The 19,366-nt window shown below is 37.7% G+C and overlaps 1 protein-coding gene across 7 annotated transcripts in view; it reads left to right on the top strand.

Annotated features, from left to right (window-relative positions):
* CNGA1 (cyclic nucleotide gated channel subunit alpha 1) overlaps nt 1-19,366 on the top strand; it is a 46,869-nt gene that overhangs the window by 2,433 nt on the left and 25,070 nt on the right. For 3 of the 7 annotated variants that reach the window (XM_065544974.1, XM_065544973.1, XM_074039735.1), the window contains exons 2-3: nt 5,044-5,136; nt 7,975-8,049. The exons of 2 other annotated variants lie outside the window; for them this stretch is intronic. In XM_065544974.1, coding sequence (XP_065401046.1) covers nt 5,046-5,136; nt 7,975-8,049 — 166 coding nt within the window. In that variant the 5' untranslated portion in view covers nt 5,044-5,045. The remainder of the gene's footprint in view (nt 1-5,043; nt 5,137-7,974; nt 8,050-19,366) is intronic. 2 more of the 7 variants (XM_065544976.1, XM_065544975.1) reach the window with 2 other exon arrangements.

Here is a 19,366-nt window from a genome sequence, read left to right as displayed (position 1 = left end):
TGAGCCACTGCACTTAGCGAATTTTTGTATTTTTTGTGGAGATGCGGTTTTGCCATGTTGCCCAGGCTGGTCTCGAACTCCTGAGCTCAAGCAATCCTCCATGTCTGCCTCCCAAAGTGCTGGGATTACAGGTGTGAGCCACCATGCCAGGCCTGTGCCAAGATTTTGAACAATGCTAATATAGCTACTTAATAGTCTGGGACAAGTGCTTACCGTTACAGGTAATGGTTCTCAAATGTTACCTTTCCAATGTACAAATCAACTTGAGCTTTAACAATTTTTATAGCCTTAGTTGATAAAAAGGTAATTGATTAAATTCAATGAAATATTCTTGATAAAATAGGAAATTTGTTATAAAGAAACTTCCTTGACAAAATAAGAAAAGATTACCTGAAATTAATGGGAAAAATAGGAAAAATTCTAGAGACTGAACCAAGAAGACAAGGAGTGCCTGAGAGAATATCTATTATTTAATATTGTTCTATAAATTCTACCCAACACAATAAAACAAGAAAAAGAAGAAGATATATACTTTGAAGAGAGAAAATTATCATTACTCGTGGATAATATGAGTGCTTATCCAGAAAACCCACATGGATGAATTTAAAAAGTATATTAAAACTGATAAGATAGGAAGATGATAGGCTACAAAATAAATATATAAGTAATTTTCCTCTAGACCAGTAATAATTATTAATAGTTAGACAGTATAATAAAACAGATTTTATTTAGAAATAAAAAATTTAAATACATAGAGTACATTTATTAAGAAATGTACCTAGCTTAATTAATAAAAATTACAAAGACATACAAGGTACATTTTAAGAAGTAAATTAGTAAATGAGAAGACATCCCTTGTCATGTGATAAAAAAATTTAATACGTTAACAATTGATTCTCCCAAAATTAATCCAAAAATTAACAAAATCTCTTTAAAGTACATTGTGAAAGGTTTTTTTTAGGGGACTTGATAAAATTATTCTAAAGGAAACTGGCAATAATAAATGTATACACTGTACTGTCATAGAAATCATTAAATAGGATAAAAATCACTTAGGGCTGGGCGCGGTGGCTCACACCCCTAATCCCAGCACTTTGGGAGGCCGAGGTGGGTGGATCACCTGAGGTCGGGAGTTTGAGACCAGCCTGACCAACATGGAGAAACCCCATCTCTACTAAAAATACAAAATTAGCCTGGTGTGGTGACGTATGCCTGTAATCCCAGCTACTTGGAAGGCTGAGGCAGGAGAATTGCTTGAACCCAGGAGGCAGAGGTTGCAGTGAGCCAAGATCGTGCCACGGCACTCCAGCCCGGGCAACAAGAGTGAAACTCTGTCTCACGAAAAAAAAAAAAAATCACTTAAATGCAGTCATTAAAGTGATAAGTGTAGATGTATACTTTTTTTATTAGACTTGCAACTAGTGTTTTGTGCAATAACATACAATAATTTCAAAAATTTTGTTGCTTTTTATGAACCTGTATAAGGCACTGTATAATGTTCTGGAGACATTAAGTGAACTGTAATAAAAATTAGAGCTCACCGTGACCTTCCTCAAGTCTGGGGGAGAGACACTGACATAAATGGATCATGATAAAATAATGAATCAGTGCACTGATGATAAGCTCTCTGTATTATGTGAGTGTTGAGGAGAAACCGTGAGCACTCAGACATCCTAATTCCAGCAGTATTAGTCCGCTAGGGCTGCCATATCAGAATACTGCAGGCTAGTGGTCAACAAAAATTTCTTTCTCACGCTTCTGGAGGCTGAAGTCCAAGATCAAGGTGCCAGCAGTTTTGGTTTCTTCTGAGGCCTCTCTCATTAGCTTGCAGATAGTCATCTTTTCGCTCTGTCCTCCCATAGTCATTCCTTTGTGCATATCATCCCTCCTGTCTCTTTGCATGTCCACATTTCCTCCTCTTATAAGGACACCAATCAGATTGGATCGGGTCCACCCTAATGGTCTCACTTTGACTTAGTCATCTCTTTAAAGGCCCTGTCTCCAAAAACCATCACGTTCTGGGGTTAGAGCTTCAATATATGGATTTTGGGGGGACACAATTCAGCCTGTAACACCAGCCATTAGAAATATTTACTCTTTTCTTCATTCTTTACCTTTTACACATACTGTTCCCTCTGTCCAGAAAGCTGATTTCCTCTAATGTCTGGCAAACTCCTGTTCATCCTTCAAGATCCAATTACATGTCCCCTACTTTGGGGAGCTCTGTGATTCTCTCACCTCTAACAGAGTTGGCCTATGCACACATGATATTGTCACATCGGATTTTTATCACTTGCAGGTTTCTTTTACTAATTTCTCTAGGGCTGGAAGCCTGTCTTAATCAACATTCTATTCTCTTTTCTTTCTCACTTCCATACCTCAGCAACCTACATGATGCTGCTGTCATAGGGGGCTCTCAACAAATGTTGAGAAGCAAAAATATTAATGAAATACAGATTGGATTACATGTTATCTGTAAATTGTTTGCAAGTGAAAATATCAAAACTTTAAATGTACCCTTTTCAGAGATAAGGTATAAACTTGGGAGAGAAGTAGAAACAAAAGGTTGTACAAAATGCTGAATGCTCACAGTGACTGACAAAATCTCCGCGGAATTACAGTCAAGGGAACCTCCCTTGCTGGGTTCTAAGTATCTGCCTTTTTATATGATTACTTACCTTTATTGTTATTATTGAGAAATTTGCATTTACCTTCTCTCAGGGGATATAAAGAGAAACGAAGTAAGTTTCTTGACCTTAAGAAGCTTACAGAACACTGGGAAAGTGAGACATTCACCTGTACCCATAATAGATATATGTGTAAGAAAGTAAATTCTTAGGGAGAAAGGAGTGATTTAAGATATAGGAAACGCATGCAATGGATGGTGCCATCACAACTGATTTCACGGACTTTTTTAAAAGACTTTCCAAAACACCTGTCATCAGCATGAATTTCTAGAGAAATTTCATTGTGAAACAGATATTGGGTTGAGGAACCCTAACATAAAAGGCAGGGACTACTTCAGTTCATCAATATTTAATAATTTTTATAATCAAATATTCAGAATTCTGAATACTTTCTGATTAAATGAAGGTAGAGAAGTGGGAAGGATAACACACTAAGGTCTCCAACCATTGTGCAAAGTCTTTGTTCTTACTCTTGATTGTATAACATTATCGGTTTTAAAGTAAACTTTCTTTGATAATGAAGGATCTTGTGATGCCCCAGGATCATAATTAATATATATGATTTTATAGTTCTAATAACTTTATTTAACAAATATTCGTTGACAAATATTCCCAGTTCTAGACACTGGGATTATAATAGGGCACAAAAACAGAATTCTCACTCTTATTATGCTTACATGTTCTGGTGTTTAAAACACTCTTACATCACTTTGTGTTCTTATAAAATATTTTGCTTAAAGAAAGGAGTATTGGAAAATATTTTGGGTTACTTGTTGGTTTTAGTTAATTGACTTTTGATTAATTGAGCTTTTTTTTTTTTTTTTTTTTTTTGAGACGGAGTCTCGCTCTGTCGCCCGGGCTGGAGTGCAGTGGCCGGATCTCAGCTCACTGCAAGCTCCGCCTCCCGGGTTCACGCCATTCTCCTGCCTCAGCCTCCCGAGTAGCTGGGACTACAGGCGCCCGCCACCTCGCCCGGCTAGTTTTTTGTATTTTTTAGTAGAGACGGGGTTTCACTGTGTTAGCCAGGATGGTAATTGAGCTTTTTATTGTATAGTAGATACTACTTTAACATTTTCTGTGAATTGTGAAGATGATGATAATGATTATGATGACAATGATCTCTTTGGTAAAATTGTTTCTTCCTGAGCAAGTATTGGATTTTCTTTATACATTGATAACAGTTTGATCTACCAAGTGTAGCAGGTCCCTGTGTTTGCCGGGGAAACATAGCAACAGTGTTTTGTCAGCTCTGTTTTACTTTTTCATGAGAATTACAGCTGGCTTATGAGCCTATAAGGATAATTATTATTTTCTTCGATGGTTGCTTTGACAATATTAAAGTCTCAAAGTGGTATTTCAGGGGAAGAGATTAAAGAAAGATTAATCATTTTAAGTTTCTTTGTCTCTTTAAGCAAGTTGATGGTTCTCTCTTTGTGAACTTAGAGATCACATAAGAATATTATCAACTAGTATTTGTATAACTTTTCACAGCCTTCAATATTGCCTTATACATATTTTTCATTACCTCCTCATCGAGACTTATTACAATAGGCAGGGCAGGTATTATTATCTCCACTTTACAGAAGAGAGGACCCTGCAACTCAGAAAGATTTTTTTGTCAGGGTTTCACAGGTAATTGGCTACAGAGCTAGGGCTAGAAACTAAGTCCTTGTGGAAGAAGTGATTGCTATTTTCAGGCACTGGCTGTTTCTCTTTGGCAGAGCAGGCACAGCCCATTCTAGAAGTTACACAACTTCCTGAGCATTGTTAAATGTTAAAAAAACAAACTTAGCCCTGTCATGAAATTCTGAGATGGACAGAGTGAGATGAAAAACATTATTATGGAAAATGTTTATTTTAAATTTATTTGTACCATGCTATATAACAGATCTCTAGACCTTATTCCTCCTAACTGAAACGTTGTATCCTTTGACCAACATGTACCCTGCCCGATAATGGAAAACATTATTTTAAAGCAAAGGTGCTGACACAAATGATTTTTGATATTAAACAGACTCTTATTTTAAAAATATGACTTTTTTCATTTAGAAGTATATTAGGAGGAAATATAGATAAACACAAAGAAGAAAACAAAAATACCGATGATCCCATCACTAAAAACTTGATGTTTAACATTAAAGTGCTTATTATTTCTATGTACATATATATACTTTTAAAATAAAATGGTATGATACTATAAATATTACTTCACAATTTGCTTTTTCTTCTTTAAATTTTATTTTTAAAGTTCTATCTATCTATCTATCTATCTATCTATCTATCTATCTATCTATCTATCTTTCTACCTGTCTAGAGACCAGGTTATGAGACTGGCTAATTTTTGTATTTTTTGTAGAGATGAAGTTTCGCCATGCTGCCCAGGCTGATCTCAAATTCTTGGGCTCAATAGAGCTGCCCGCCTCAACCACCCAAAGTGTTGGGATTACAGGTGTGAGCCACCACGCCCGGCCACAATTTGCTTTTTCTACTTAGCAATATATCATGAACATTTCTTCAAGTTGTTCGGAAGAATATGAGAAAAAATATTGAAATATATAATTTTATTCTAAAATTAATGTGTTCATTCTGTAAAATTGATATAAAACAGAAGTATATAATCCTACTGTCCAGAGGTAGCTATATAGTTTAGTGCCTACTCTTCTGCACTTTTTTTTTTTAAAAAAAAACAAATCCTGAAGTTAACTGGTTGGTGGATTAGCATACCTTCTTTAGAAAAAGTTTGAGCTAATGAAGAAAAGAGCATCATTTATTTTACAAAGGTATATATTTTACTTTAAATTTCAATATAGCAAATAATATGTAAATAACAAATACATCATTTGTAAGAATCCTTAGGGGCATGTACACAGAATACTACTCTGGAAACCACCAGCATACGGGAGCCTTCTGTATGTTGAATAATCTTTGGCCATCTTCAAGTAATACCTCAGTGGTGTGTGAGTGCTCTAAGCTGCATACTATATAACTATCCTTGTTTAAAGACGGTGCTTTAGGCCAGGCGCAGTGGTTCACGCCTGTAATCCCAGCACTTTGGGAGGCTGAGGCGGGTGGATCACCTGAGGTCAAGAGTTCAAACCAGCCTGGCCAACATGGTGAACCACCCCACACCCCATCTCTATAAAAATATAAAAATTAGCCGGCCGTGATGGTAGATGCCTGTAATCTGTAATCCCAGCTACTCGGGAGGCTGAGGCAGGAGAATCACTTGAACCAGGGAGGTGGAGGTTGCAGTGAGCTGAGATCGTGCTACTGCACTCCAGCGTGGGTGACAGACGAAGACTCCCTCTCAAAAAAAAAAAAAGATGGTGCTTTAAAGTCTGTGTACTATATCAGCCTTCCAGACTGGATTTCTCAATTCAGTTTGTAATTTTATCCAGAAGTAGTTTACTGCTTGGGTGATGTAATACAACCTATATGTGAGCCATAAACTGGTAAACAAATATTTGTTGTGAAATGACTTACGGGATTTACAGGTTATTAAAGTACACAAATGACTTTAGTAGATGGCAGGATTTTATGCTTCAGAAAGGTAAAATTAAATTGTAGTTAATAGTCAGAGGACCATAGTCAGAGGTACATAGTTACTTGTGGGACAATAATAATGCTTGACACCTAGTAGGTATTTCTTAAATATGTGTTAAATATTGAATGAATTAAAGAACCCAACTCAAAAAAGCAGACCAAGAATATAAACATGTAATTCACAGAGAATAAATCCAAATGATTAATAAACACGTGAGAGTTTGTCTAACTTCACTAGTAAATATGAATCAAAAACCATAGGGTAAAAAATGCTCACCCATCAGACTGAGGAAAACTGTTAAATCTGACAACATTAAATGTTGGTTAGGGTATGGGAAAAAATGATATACTGCCATAGGTCTAGCAGAATTCAAAATGATACAGTAACTTTGGGCAGCAATCTGGCTGGCTCTGGTGAACTGAAACTAGGACTAGCAGCTCCACTTCTGGAAACATACATGAGAACCACTCTTGCACATGTGACTAAGGAGACTTAGTCTCCTAAATCTAGGGATTTTTATTGCAGCATTGTTAGTAAGAGCAAAGAAATGGAAACAACCAATCCTTCATTAGTAGAAAAGAAATAAAAATAGAAAAGGGGAACAAAATATTATGTATTTATACACTAGAATATTAATGAACAATATTGTAAAATGAAATAGCTCTATGTATATTAGCATAGATAATTTCCAAAATGGTTTCAAGTGAAAAAAGCACAAGTTGCAGAATTATGCATAGAGGAAGATATTGCTTTGGAAACTTAAAATACACGTGCAAAACTTTACATTGGTTATGAAAGCTTATATAGGTGCGTAAAAGGATGAAGAATTACCCTGAAGGATATACACCAAACTCACAGTAGTGACTGCACCTAGGGAAATAGGAAAGGGACTGGCAGGTTACGGGGTTTTTTTTTTTTGTTTGTTTGTTTGTTTGTTTGTTTGTTTTTTCAGACAAAATATTGCTCTGTTGCCCAGGCTGGAGTGCAATGGCGTGATCTCAGCTCACTGCAACCTCCACCTCCCAGGTTCAAGTGATTCTCCTGCCTCAGCCTCCCCAGTAGCTGGGACTACAGGCGCGTGCCACCATGCCCGGCTAATTTTTGTATTTTTAGTAGAGATGGGGCTTCACCATGTTGGCCAGGCTTGTCTGAAACTCCTGACCTCAAATGATTTGCCCACCTTGTCTTTCCAAAGTTTGCTGGGATTGCAAGCGTGAGCCACTTTGACTGGCCGTGGTTTGTTGAAAGAACTTTAAATATAAAGTTTTATTTTTTTCACATGCCATAAAAGGACTGACAGTCAATTTGACAGAAGTCAACAGTTGTTAATTCCTGGTGGCAGAAATATGAATGATATAATTCATATTTTATAGTTCATATAAAATGAATATATTAATATTTCATAATTCATATATAATGATTTGCTGTTTTGCATTTTGAAATGGGGGTCACTATATTTATTCACTAAGTAATTAATTTACATGATACAACATTCAAAATGTATAAAATATATACAGTGAAAGATATTTTCCCTTCCACTCCAATTGCCCAGTCCCATACTTCTCCTTCCTCAGAGGCAGACAATCACTGTTACCACTTTCTGGTTGCATTTTTCCAGAGAGATTCTCCCCACTCCTTTATGCACAGCACACACACACACGCAAATATAGATATTTACATATATATGTATATTTCCTACAAATGGTAGCATACCAATTTTTTTTTTTCTTTTTTTTGAGACAGAGTCTCGCTCTTCGCCCAGGCTGGAGTGCAGCGGCACAATATCGGCTCACTGCAGCCTTTGCCTCCCGGGTTCAAGCGAGTTTGGGCTAATTTTTGTATTTTTAGTAGAGATGGGATTTCACCATGTTGGCCAAGCAGGACTTGAACTCCTGATCTCAAGTGATCCACCCACCTTGACCTCCCAAAAAGCTGGTATTACAGGCGTGAGTTTAAGGATTTCCAATACCTTCTTTTCCTTCCAAAAAGAGGTCCCATAGATGGAATACAATATAGTATATAAAATATAAAAATAACAAGGTACCAGAGGTAGGAAGACAGGAAAAGGGAGGGAAGAAAGGAGATTCAGACTGTGGCATAAAAAACAGCAATAATTCAGTAGACAATGGAGAAATCTTTTTTTTTTTTTTTTTTTTTAATGGAGTTTCGCTCTTGTTGCCCAGGCTGGAATGCAATGGCACAATCTCCACCCACCACAACCTCCACTTCCCGGGTTCAAGCTGTTCTCCTGCCTCAGCCTCCCGAGTAGCTGGGATTACAGGCATGCACCACCACACCGGACTAATTTTGTATTTTTTTAGTAGAGACGCGTTTTCACCATGTTGGTCAGGCTGGCCTCGAACTCGTGACCTCAGGTGATCCACCTGCCTTGGTCTCCCAAAGTGCTGGGATTACAGGCGTGAGCAGTAATCCTCGCAGGAGATAATTTTGTCAGTTTCGGGGTTGGGGGAGGTGGTGGTGAGATCAGGGTATTGAGTACCCCAGCTATGCTTTTCCTGTGGGCTTGCCTTGTGCTGGCTGTGTTCTTCAACGTTAAGTCACTGTCCTGATAGTTATTCTGCGTAACTCCTCCTCCATCCAGGGCCACACCAAATTCCTCTTCTTGTCCTTGGATCCCAGTGGTAGTAACAGTTTGGCTACTTCTAACCCGAGGTTACTGCACCATCCTTTGTGGTTTCCCTATACTATTATCTTTGTAAATAGTCTCTTTGGAAATAACCTCTTCCAAAATTATCTTGAGTGTGCTTTTCTTTTTGGTTGGGACCCTGACTGGGAACCTCCTTCAAAAGTATTACTTATCTATTACATATCCTTTTTGTCTTATTCACTGTAGTATTAATTTCTTGAAGGCATATATCATATATTTTGTTAATATCTGTATTCATAGCATTGAGTACACTTCCTGTGGCTAGCAGGTATTGATACATATTTTTGTCTTGAGAAGCAAGAATGGAAGGAATGATGGAAGATGGTAGGATTATAGTCACCAAGCAGGTTTTTTAAAATCTTAGTTTGGGCAGGGCGTGGTGGCTTACGCCTGTAATCTCAGCACTTTGGGAGGCCGAGGCAGGTGGATCACCTGAGGTCAGGAGTTCAAGACCAGCCTGGCCAACAAGGTGAAACCCCGTCCCTACTAAAATACAAAACTTAGCTGAGTCTGGTGGTGCACACCTGTAATCCCAGCTACTAGGGAGGCTGAGTCAGGAGAATTGCTTGAACCCACGAGGTGGAGGTTGCAGCGAGCTGAGATTGTGCCACTGCACTCCAGCCTGGGCAACAGAGCAAGACTCCATCTAAAAAAAAAAAAAAACAACTTAGTTTGGTTTCCTAAAATTTTCTCATTTCTCCCAGTCTCCAAATCAGTTCAGTAACCATTTTCTCTGTGTTTCTGCTCTATGGAAATCACTTCACTAGGAGTGGGGTTCTGGCTAGTGATTCGGGCATGGCTCATGCTTCCAGAAATTTGTCTCAGTGAATGGACCAGCGTGGCTAAAGTTTCTTAAAGCAGGAGATGTCTCTTGGGGGTGGAAGATGGAAGTGGGATCTGACACTAATGGAGGAGGTGTGGAAAAGCTTCTGTGGCTATAGAAAGAGGATTAATGAGCAGTATTAAGAGCCAAGTTGAGACTCCATAGCAGGAACTTATAGTGCATCTAATCCACTTTACCTTACACAAAACTACTATATTAGCCTTCCTAAAGTAAATCTGGGGTGATGTCATGCTCTTGCCTTAAAATCTTCAATGACTCTTCATTTCATGTAGAAAGAAGAATGAGCCCCTATTTTGATGCAGTGCTCTTACTTTCACAGACCTGTTTCTTACTTTTTCTCTGTGTAGAAATTAAACTAGTTTAATTTCTATTCTCCAGATGGGCTTCCACGGGAATTCCATAGGAATATCTCCTGCCTCTATGTCTGTTGTGGGAAATCAGGGACCCCAAACAGAGGGATGGGCTGAAGTTGCAGCAGAAGAACATAAATTGTGAAGATTTCATGGACATTTATTAGTTCCCCAAATTAATACTTTTATAATTTCTTATGTCTGTCTTTACTGCAGTCTCTGAACATAAATTGTGAAGATTTCATGGACACTTATCACTTCCCCAGTCAATACCCTTGTGATTTCCTATGCCTGTCTTTACTTTAATCTCTTAATCCTGTCATCTTCATAAGCTGAGGAGGATGTATGTTGTGTCAGGACCCTGTGATGATTGCGTTAACTGCACAAATTGTTTGTAGAGCATGTGTGTTTGAGCAAGATGAAATCTGGCACCTTGAAAAAACAACAGGATAACAACAATGTTCAGGGAACAAGAGAGATAAGACTTTGGAGTCTGACTGCTGGTGAACCAGACGGAATAGAGCCATATTTCTCTTGTTTCAAAGGCAAGTAGGAGAACTATCGCTGAATTCTTTTTCTCAGTGAGGAACATCCCAGAGAAAGAGAATGTGCCCTGAGGGTAGGCCTATAAATGGCCCCCAGGGGGCCGCCGCCTTTTACGGTCAAAGTCAAAGGGATGAAATAAGCCCTGGTCTCCTGTAGCGCTCCAAGGCTTAGTAGGACGAGGAAATTCTCACCTAATAAATTTTGGTCAGACAGCTTGTCTGCTCTCAAACCCTGTCTCCTGATAAGATGTTATCAATGACAGTGCAAGCCCGAAACTTCATTAGCAATTTTAATTTTGCCCCATCCTGTGGTCCTGTGATCTCGCCCTGCCTCCATTTGCTTTGTGATATTTTATTACCTTGAGAAGCATGTGATCTCTGTGACCCACACCCTATTGGTACACTCCCTCCCCTTTTGAAGATTGCCAATGAAAACTTGCTGGTTTTATGGCTCAGAGAGCATCACGGAACCTGCTGACATGTGATGTCTCCCCCAGCTTTAAAATTTCTCTCTTTTGTACTCTTTCCCTTTATTTCTCAGACCAGCCAAGACACTTAGGGAAATAGAAAAGAACCCATGTTAAATATCAGGGGTGGGGTTTCCCCCAATATATATCTTTATGCATGAATTCCCATTTGCCTGGAATAGGAAGCCTTTCTCCTGCCCCATTTCCACCTGATAAATCCTACTTACCCAGGCCCCTTATTTTCTGTTTGCTCTTGAATTTATTGTTTCAGGAGGTGTCTCCCATGGTGATTTCATCTTCCAACAGAGAGTATCTCCCTTTCTAATCCCAGATCGTGTTGGCCATTCCTGACTTTAAGCAGCCTCTTGCATTTATGCCTCCTGCTCTTGGGGTAGTAGGAGTATCCTATTATTGTTAATCTCACTGTTTCCTCACTGTCCTCTGTTTAACGTTACTAACACTTTTGTAACTAATGCTCTGTATTAAATTCCTTCTATTGAACCTGATGTTAGCCGTTTTTCTGATTGGCTGATTTCTGATTCACTGTGTTAGATTCACTGTGTTAGCACACCTGATTGAAAGACTGTGCTTCAAGATCTAACTCCATCTTCTTCGTGGACCTTTTTTCATTATGTGGCTGAAAAAGATTTAAAAAAACTCCCCTAGAATATTAAAAAATCTGTTATTTCAACAATCATATTTTTCTTATGACATTGTAAAAATATATACTAATTTCTAAACAAAGTATCTCAGAAATTGGGGAAAGGATGATTGACAATTACAAATAATTATCTAAGTTTCCCTTGTAGATGCCAAATACTTGTTCATTTTAGTACTCCTGGCTTGTTCCCCTGTAGTCCTCTGCTACACTACTAGTTGTAAACTCTTTTGGGGGCATACTCATCTTTGGATTTGTTCATTATCCAACTGGCAGAGAACTCTGTGCATTGTACATGTGTGCTATTTATTGAGTTGGGTACAGACTCGTTGCTTGGCATGTGTATTTTTTCTTTTTTCGAGACAGAGTCTCGCTCCGTCACCCAGGCTGGAGTGCAGCGGTGTCATCTCGGCTCACTGCAACCTCTGCCTCCTAGGTTCGAGTGATTTTCCTGCCTCAGCATCCCAAGTAGCTGAGACCACAGGCACCCACCACCACACCCAGCTAATTTTTTGTATTTTTAGTAGAGACGGGGTTTCACTGTGTTAGCCAGGATGGTCTCAATCTCCTGACCTTGTGATCTGCCTGCCTCGACCTCCCAAAGTGCTGGGATTACAGGTGTGAGCCACCATGCCCAGCCATATTCTTAATTTTCATTTTATATTCCAGTTGTTCTTTGCTATTATATAGAAGTAAAATTCATTTTTACATTGACTTTACAGTCTCGAAACCTTGCTAAATTCACTTATTTGTTCTAATCATTTTTTCTAGATGCCAAAGAATTTATTTTATGGTTGACTACATACACTATTATGTCATCTGCAAGTAACTAGTTTTACTTCTTTTCCAATTCAGATGCTTTGTATTCTTTTTCTTGCCTTATTGCAAGTGTTAGAACCTCCAGTGCAATGTTGACTACTTCTAGAATATCCTTGTCTTATTCTTGACCTTAGGAAGAAAATGTTCAGCCTTTCATCATTAAGTATAATGTTAACTGTAGTTTCTTTTTTCTGTTGTTTTGTTTTGTTTTGTTTTTTGGTTTTTGAGACAGAGTCTGGTTCTGTCGCCCAGGCAGGAGTGCAGTGGCAAGATCTTGGCTCACTGCAAATTCTGCTTCCTAGGTTCAAGCGATTCTCCTGCCTCAGCCTTCCGAGTAGCTGGGATTACAGGTGCTTGCCACTATGCCTGGTTAATTTTTGTATTTTTAGTAGAGACAGGGTTTCACCATGTTGGCCAGGCTGGTCTCCAACTCCTGACCTCAAGTGATCCACCCACCTTGGCCTCCCAAAGTGCTGGGATTACAGGTGTGAGCCACTGCACCTGGCCAATGTTAACCGTAGATTTTTTGATACATGCTGTTTATTGGGTTGAGGAAGTTCCCTTCTATTTCTGGTTTGCTAAGAGTTCTAGTTATAAATGGGTGTTGAATTTTGGAAAAACGCATTTTCTACATTTGTTGAAATCAACATTTGGTTTTTCTCCTTACCTTTTGTCATTATTATTGTGAATCTTATTGATTACTTTTCAAATTTATATCTACATTTCTCATTTTAAGTTACAAAAATACTTATAAATTATAATAGTTGTTTGTAAGTTTTGTTTGCAAGAACTGATCCTCAGGTTTCAGATTTGTAGATCTGAAATATCAAACAGTTAACAGCAACCTTGAAGCCTTACCTAACCATTATTTTCTCTCTCCCACTTATGGCATTCAGAAAAGGCCAAAGGCACTAAAGGCAAATAACACAGAGTAATGTTTCACAAGGTGTGATTCAGGAATCCTTTGCAACAGAATTACTTACAGTGCCTGATAAAGCTGTAGATTTGTGTGCCCTACCCATACCTTACTCAGACTCTGCAAATAGGGCCCTGAAATATGCATTTTAAACAAGCTTCACAAGTATATTCATGCTAAATTAAAAGAACCACTAATACATAGTTAATTATGTGTGGGTTTGTGTGTGTATGTGGGTACACAGAGTATCTTCTCTGCCCTTTTATATAAAGAAGGCATTATTATTCTGTTTACAAATGTGTAAACTGAGGTTTCATGAGGTTAAAAAATCTCACTTGAGTTCATTCAGCTAATAAGTGACAAAGCCAGGTTTTGAACCCAAGCTAGAGCATGATTTCAATCAGTAGAATATACTGCTTCCATGTATTCATGGTTCATGTTCCATATTTGTTTTGCCCGAATTACCCGTAAGATTTTCTAAACCATTGCTTTGGTATATTTTTGTGTAGTTTGTTATATCCTCACTTAGGTAAGGAATTTTTGTGATTCAGCTAAATATGAAAGCTGAATCTTGCTTTCCAAAGCAATTGTTTCTCTTCGATTCACAAATTTCAATTCAAAGACTCATGCATAGGAAAATCAGCAAAGCAACAAAGTCCCTAAAAGAATATATTTTTCTGTTCTTTTCAGATGTTTTGCCTATGATCCTATGATACCAGAAGAGTTGAAAGTATATGAAAATAATAAACAATTACTATTAATATTTTTTCTCAAACTACAGAGTAATTTTACCTTTAAAAACAGATGGAAAAATTCAAAATAAAATATTAGCAGCTGGGACCCAGTAGTATATAAAAAGAATAACTTACCAGGGCTGGGCACAGTGGCTCACACCTGTAATCCCAGCTACGCGGGAGGCTGAGGCAGGAGAATCCCTTGAACCAAGGAGGCGGAGGTTGCAGTGAGCTCAGATCATACCACTGTGCTCCAGTCTGGGTGACAGAGCGAGACTCTGTCTCAAAACAAACAAACAAACAAAGAATGACTTATCATAACCAAGAAATGTTTATTGTAGAACTGTTAAAAGTTTTAACATAGTTCACCATATTAATATTGACAGGAAAATATGATTATTTCTATGAGAGCAAAGGAGATTCTAATAAGAACCCAACATTAATTCCCATATCTAATATTTTAAAAATAGGAAACTTCCTAACATGAGTAAAACATCTACCTCAAACTAATGGACAACACCATGCTTGAGAATGAAAATCAAGAGGCATTTTCATAAAGCCAAGGACCATACTGGATATCTGTTAAGATAGTTAGAATATAAACACTATTATATATTATTTTCTGGAAGTTTTTGTCAAGGCAATTAGACATTAAAACTAAATGCTTCTTAAAAAGAGGAAATGAAATAATTTTGTGTAAGTAATATAACTTTGTATTGCAAAGACAGAAATTAATTAATACAAAACCTATTAGAAAAAAATTTTGTAAAGGCCAATAAGGTGGTCAGTTTCAAAATAAAAAAGAATAAATAATTTCCTGACATAGCAAAAGCAAAGAGTTAGTATACATCAAGGGAAAAACAAGTTAATGACAAAAGAAAAACAAATATAAAACATGTAGGAATTAATAAAAATGTAGAATCTATATATTGAAACTTTTTTGAAAGTGTAAAGGAAAATAATTTCTTAATTTATTCTATGATTTTAATGCAACTTCCATCAAAATCTCTATAGTTGGAAAGGCAGTTTTAAAATAACATTTCAGATCAGTAGGGAAAAGATGGTCTATTGATTACTGATTAAATGCTAATTAGAATATCAACTATCCATTTAGAAAATATAAAGCTAAATCTCTGCTGCATACCTTACACCAAAATTAATTTGAGGTAGATTAAAAAGGAAACCATAAAACCAGTGGGAAAAATATCTATTAATAATTATAAATTATAAATGTCTCTATTTTTCTGTTTATAATTTCTATTTTTTAGAGAGGTTATGTATTTTTTAAAGTGATTGATAAAAAAATTTCCAAGTAGAATACTTAGGCCAACAGGAAATTACAGGGCAAGAGAAGTGACTCATTTTTCTTTAGAGTTAAGCAAAGGCCAGGCTTGGTTTGTTCTGACAATAGGAATTATATTTTCTGTTCTCATTTAATCTTTTACTCATATATTTTTTTCTGTATATTATGATGAATGAAATAGTTACATATTCTCCCTTCCCTAGTCATAAGGTTTGAGATCTCTAAAGAGAGTGTTTATTGATGACAATAGGGAGTTGGCATGGGGGGAAATATACCAGAATAGTCATGTCTTCATTCTGATGCTGAAAAGGAGTCAGTGAAGCATTTCTCTTCTTAGAAAGCAGTTGTTTCTCAGTAAAAATTACTTTAATTATATTTTAAAATATATATACATGTTCATTAACAAACATAACAAAAATTCTTTATTTCCTATTTATTGACTACTGCCTGCTAGTTATTTTCATTAGTTGTTTGGATACTGGAGGGAGATAGAAAGCATTATTTATTATTGTCTTCACTTGAATATTTAACATTTTGTAAAATTTAAGTCATTATTGATTTTACTTTCAATAATGAGATATGTTTTATACATTTTTCTATATCAAATGATTTTTCTTTCATTTTAATTTACTTAAGAGTCCTATGAATTGGTAAGAAAAGTTCTGAGAACAGATGGGGACAGTCCTGCCTTGGACTCTCTCAGGGCATAGTATAAATGGGTGGACATGATTGACAGTTCATTGTAACTCAAAAGTATATGCTACCATGAGGATTATGTTTATTAAACTGATAGTAGAAATTGTCATTTACTGGGCTCGTACTATGTGCCAGGCATAATGCTAAGCACTTAACTCATTTAATCCTCACCACAGTTTGTGAAGCAAATGTTATTCAGGAAACCAAGATGAATTTTCTAAAGAACAAAGTTGTCCAATAATGGATCGGGTTACTCACAAGGCAGGAAGTTCCCACAACCAGAAGTGTTCCAAAAGAGACCAGGTGATCATTTATCGGGAATATGATAGTGGCATTCCTGTTTGAGTAGAAGGTTGACTCAAGTGACCCTTGAAATTATAACTACTTCTAGGTTTCTATGATTCTACTTTGCAAATGCCATCACACCTTGTAATATAAACCAAATAACACCAGCAAAATCACTCAATTTAAAATCCAGTTATTGGCTTGGTGTGGTGGCCCACCCCTGTAATCCCAGCACTTTGGGAGGCTGAGGTGGGAGGATCATTTGACGTCTGGAGTTCAAGACCCGCCTGAGCAATATAGTGAGATCCCATTTCTTCAAAAAATTAGTCAAATGTGGTGGCATGTGCCTGTATTCCCAGCCACACAGAAAGCTGAGGCAGGAGGACTGCTTGAGCCCAGGAGTTTGAGGCTGTAGTGAGCCATGATCACACCACCGCATTCCAGCCTGGATGGCAGGGTAAGACCCTGTGTCAAAAAAAATTCAGTTATTATGTTTTAAACATATCAGTTCTTTCTGTCAGTTGAGACACTAGTGTTGTTTGCTTAAACTTGTAATACATGTAGTTTTTGGTTTATTTTTTCCTGTTGAGGTTCAGTGGCCCTCAAGTTTAAAAGTGGATTATTGAAATGGTATACTAGAATTATGATGACTTTAATATTAAAATTTAAGTATGTTTTTGATTTCTCATCTGTAGTGCCAAAAATTTGGGGGAAATTAGGAATCAGTGTAACGAGAAGTTGAAAGCATAAATTTTTGGCATCATATGTGCTTTGGTTCATATAGCTACTATATTGAGTATATATTCTGGCTATATGTTTTTGGCAAATTAAGTATCTTTGCTGAGTTCCAGATTCCTTATCTGTAAGAACCTGAGGAAATACTTACTTCATAGTTTGTAGTGAGAATTACCTGAATAGAGTGCTTTGTGTCTGGCATAGAGTAAGAACCCAGTAAATTGTCAAGTAAATTATTACATTAAAGAATGGCATCAGTAAAAACATATACTTTTTTTTCATTTTCAACAATGTATTTATTCAACCTGGCACATCCAAAATATTATTCCAACATGTAATCAATTTTTTTTTGTTGTTTGTTTTGAGATGGAGTCTCACCCTGTCACCAGGCTGGAGTGCAAGTGGCACGATCTCAGCTCACTGCAATCTCTGATTCCCTGGTTCAAGCGATTCTCCTGCCTCAGCCTCCCGAGTAACTGGGATTACAGACACACGCCACCACACCCAGCTAATTTTTGTATTTTTAGTAGAGATGGGGTTTCACCATGTTAGCCAGGATGGTCTCAATCTCCTGACCTCATGATCCACCCACCTCGGCCTCCCAAAGTGCTGGGATTACAGGCGTAAGCCACCATGCCCGGCCGTAATCAATATTTTAAAAATCGGTAATGAGATATCTTGCATTCTTTTTTTATGCAGACGCTTCCAGCACATATCAATTCACATGTTAAATTTCCAAGTAAATGCTCGATCTATATTTAGATTTATAAAATTCACAATTGAAATTGAAGGTTCACATATCAGGTTTTTCCAAACACACTTAAAAGTCTCCTAATAACTTTATTATCACTTCAAATAGTTAAAATTAAATAAAGTTTAAATCCAGTCCTCAGTCTCACTAGCCACATTTCCAGCGCTCAGTAGCCACAAGAGCTGGTGCCCACCACATTGGACAGCACTTTTTTTTTTGGAAACAGAATCTTGCTCTGTCACCCAGATTGGAGTGCACTGCAAGCTTCACGCCCCCCTGCCCCCCGTCTCAAGTGATCCTCTCACCTCAGCCTTCTGAATAGCTTGGACCACAGGCATGCACTACCACGCCTGACTAATTTCTGTATTTTTAGTAGAGATGGGGGTCTCACCATGTTGCCCAGGCTGATCTGGAACTCCTGACCTCAAGTGATCTGCCTTCCTTGGCCTCCCAAAGTGCTGAGATTATAGGCATGAACCACAGCACTCGGCCTGGGCAGCTTATTTATAATTGGTTCTCAGCTCTGGCTACTCGGCAGAATCCAGAATCCATAGAAAAGGCTTTTAAGAGCACAGTTCCACAGCCCCCATCCCCAACCTTACTCAATGGGAGGCTGGGAAGGACTCTGGTTCCAAGAGGCAGCCTGTGTTTCCTGATGGAAGGATGTGACAGGGCTGTATCTTTAATGTTTCACCTTGAACGTTGGAGACAGCTTCAAGGAGGAGGTAACTAGATATGTCTTAGTCCATTTTCTGTTGCTTATAAGAAATATCTGAAATGCAAATCAAAACCACAGTGAGATACCATCTCACACCAGTTAGAATGGCGATCATTAAAAAGTCAGGAAACAACAGGGGCTGGAGAGAATATGGAGAAATAGGAACACTTTTACCCTGTTGGTGGGACTGTAAACTAGTTCAACCATTGTGGAAGACAGTGTGGCAATTCCTCAAGGATCTAGAACTACAAATACCATTTGACCCAGTCATCCCATTACTGGGTGTATACTGAAAGGATTATAAATCATGCTGCTATAAAGAAATATGCACACATATGTTCACTGTGGCACTATTTACAATAGCAAAGACTTGGAACCAACCCAAATGTCCATCAATGATAGACTGGATTAAGAAAATGTGGCACATATACACCATGGAATACTATGCAGCCATAAAAACAGATGAGAACATGTCCTTTGCATCATTCTGAGCAAACTGTTGCAAGGACAGAAAATCAAACACTGCATGTTCTCACTCATAGGTGAGAATTGAATAATGAGAACACTTGGACACAGGGTGGGGAACATCATACACCAGGGCCTGTCATGGGGTGGGGGGAGGGAGGAGGGATAGCATTAGGAGATA

The sequence above is a fragment of the Macaca fascicularis genome, chromosome 5 (assembly GCF_037993035.2).
Source record: "Macaca fascicularis isolate 582-1 chromosome 5, T2T-MFA8v1.1".
Classification (NCBI taxonomy): Eukaryota; Metazoa; Chordata; class Mammalia; order Primates; family Cercopithecidae; genus Macaca; species Macaca fascicularis.
Note: the sequence above shows the minus strand (reverse complement) of the source record. Positions and strands in the feature narration are given on the sequence as shown.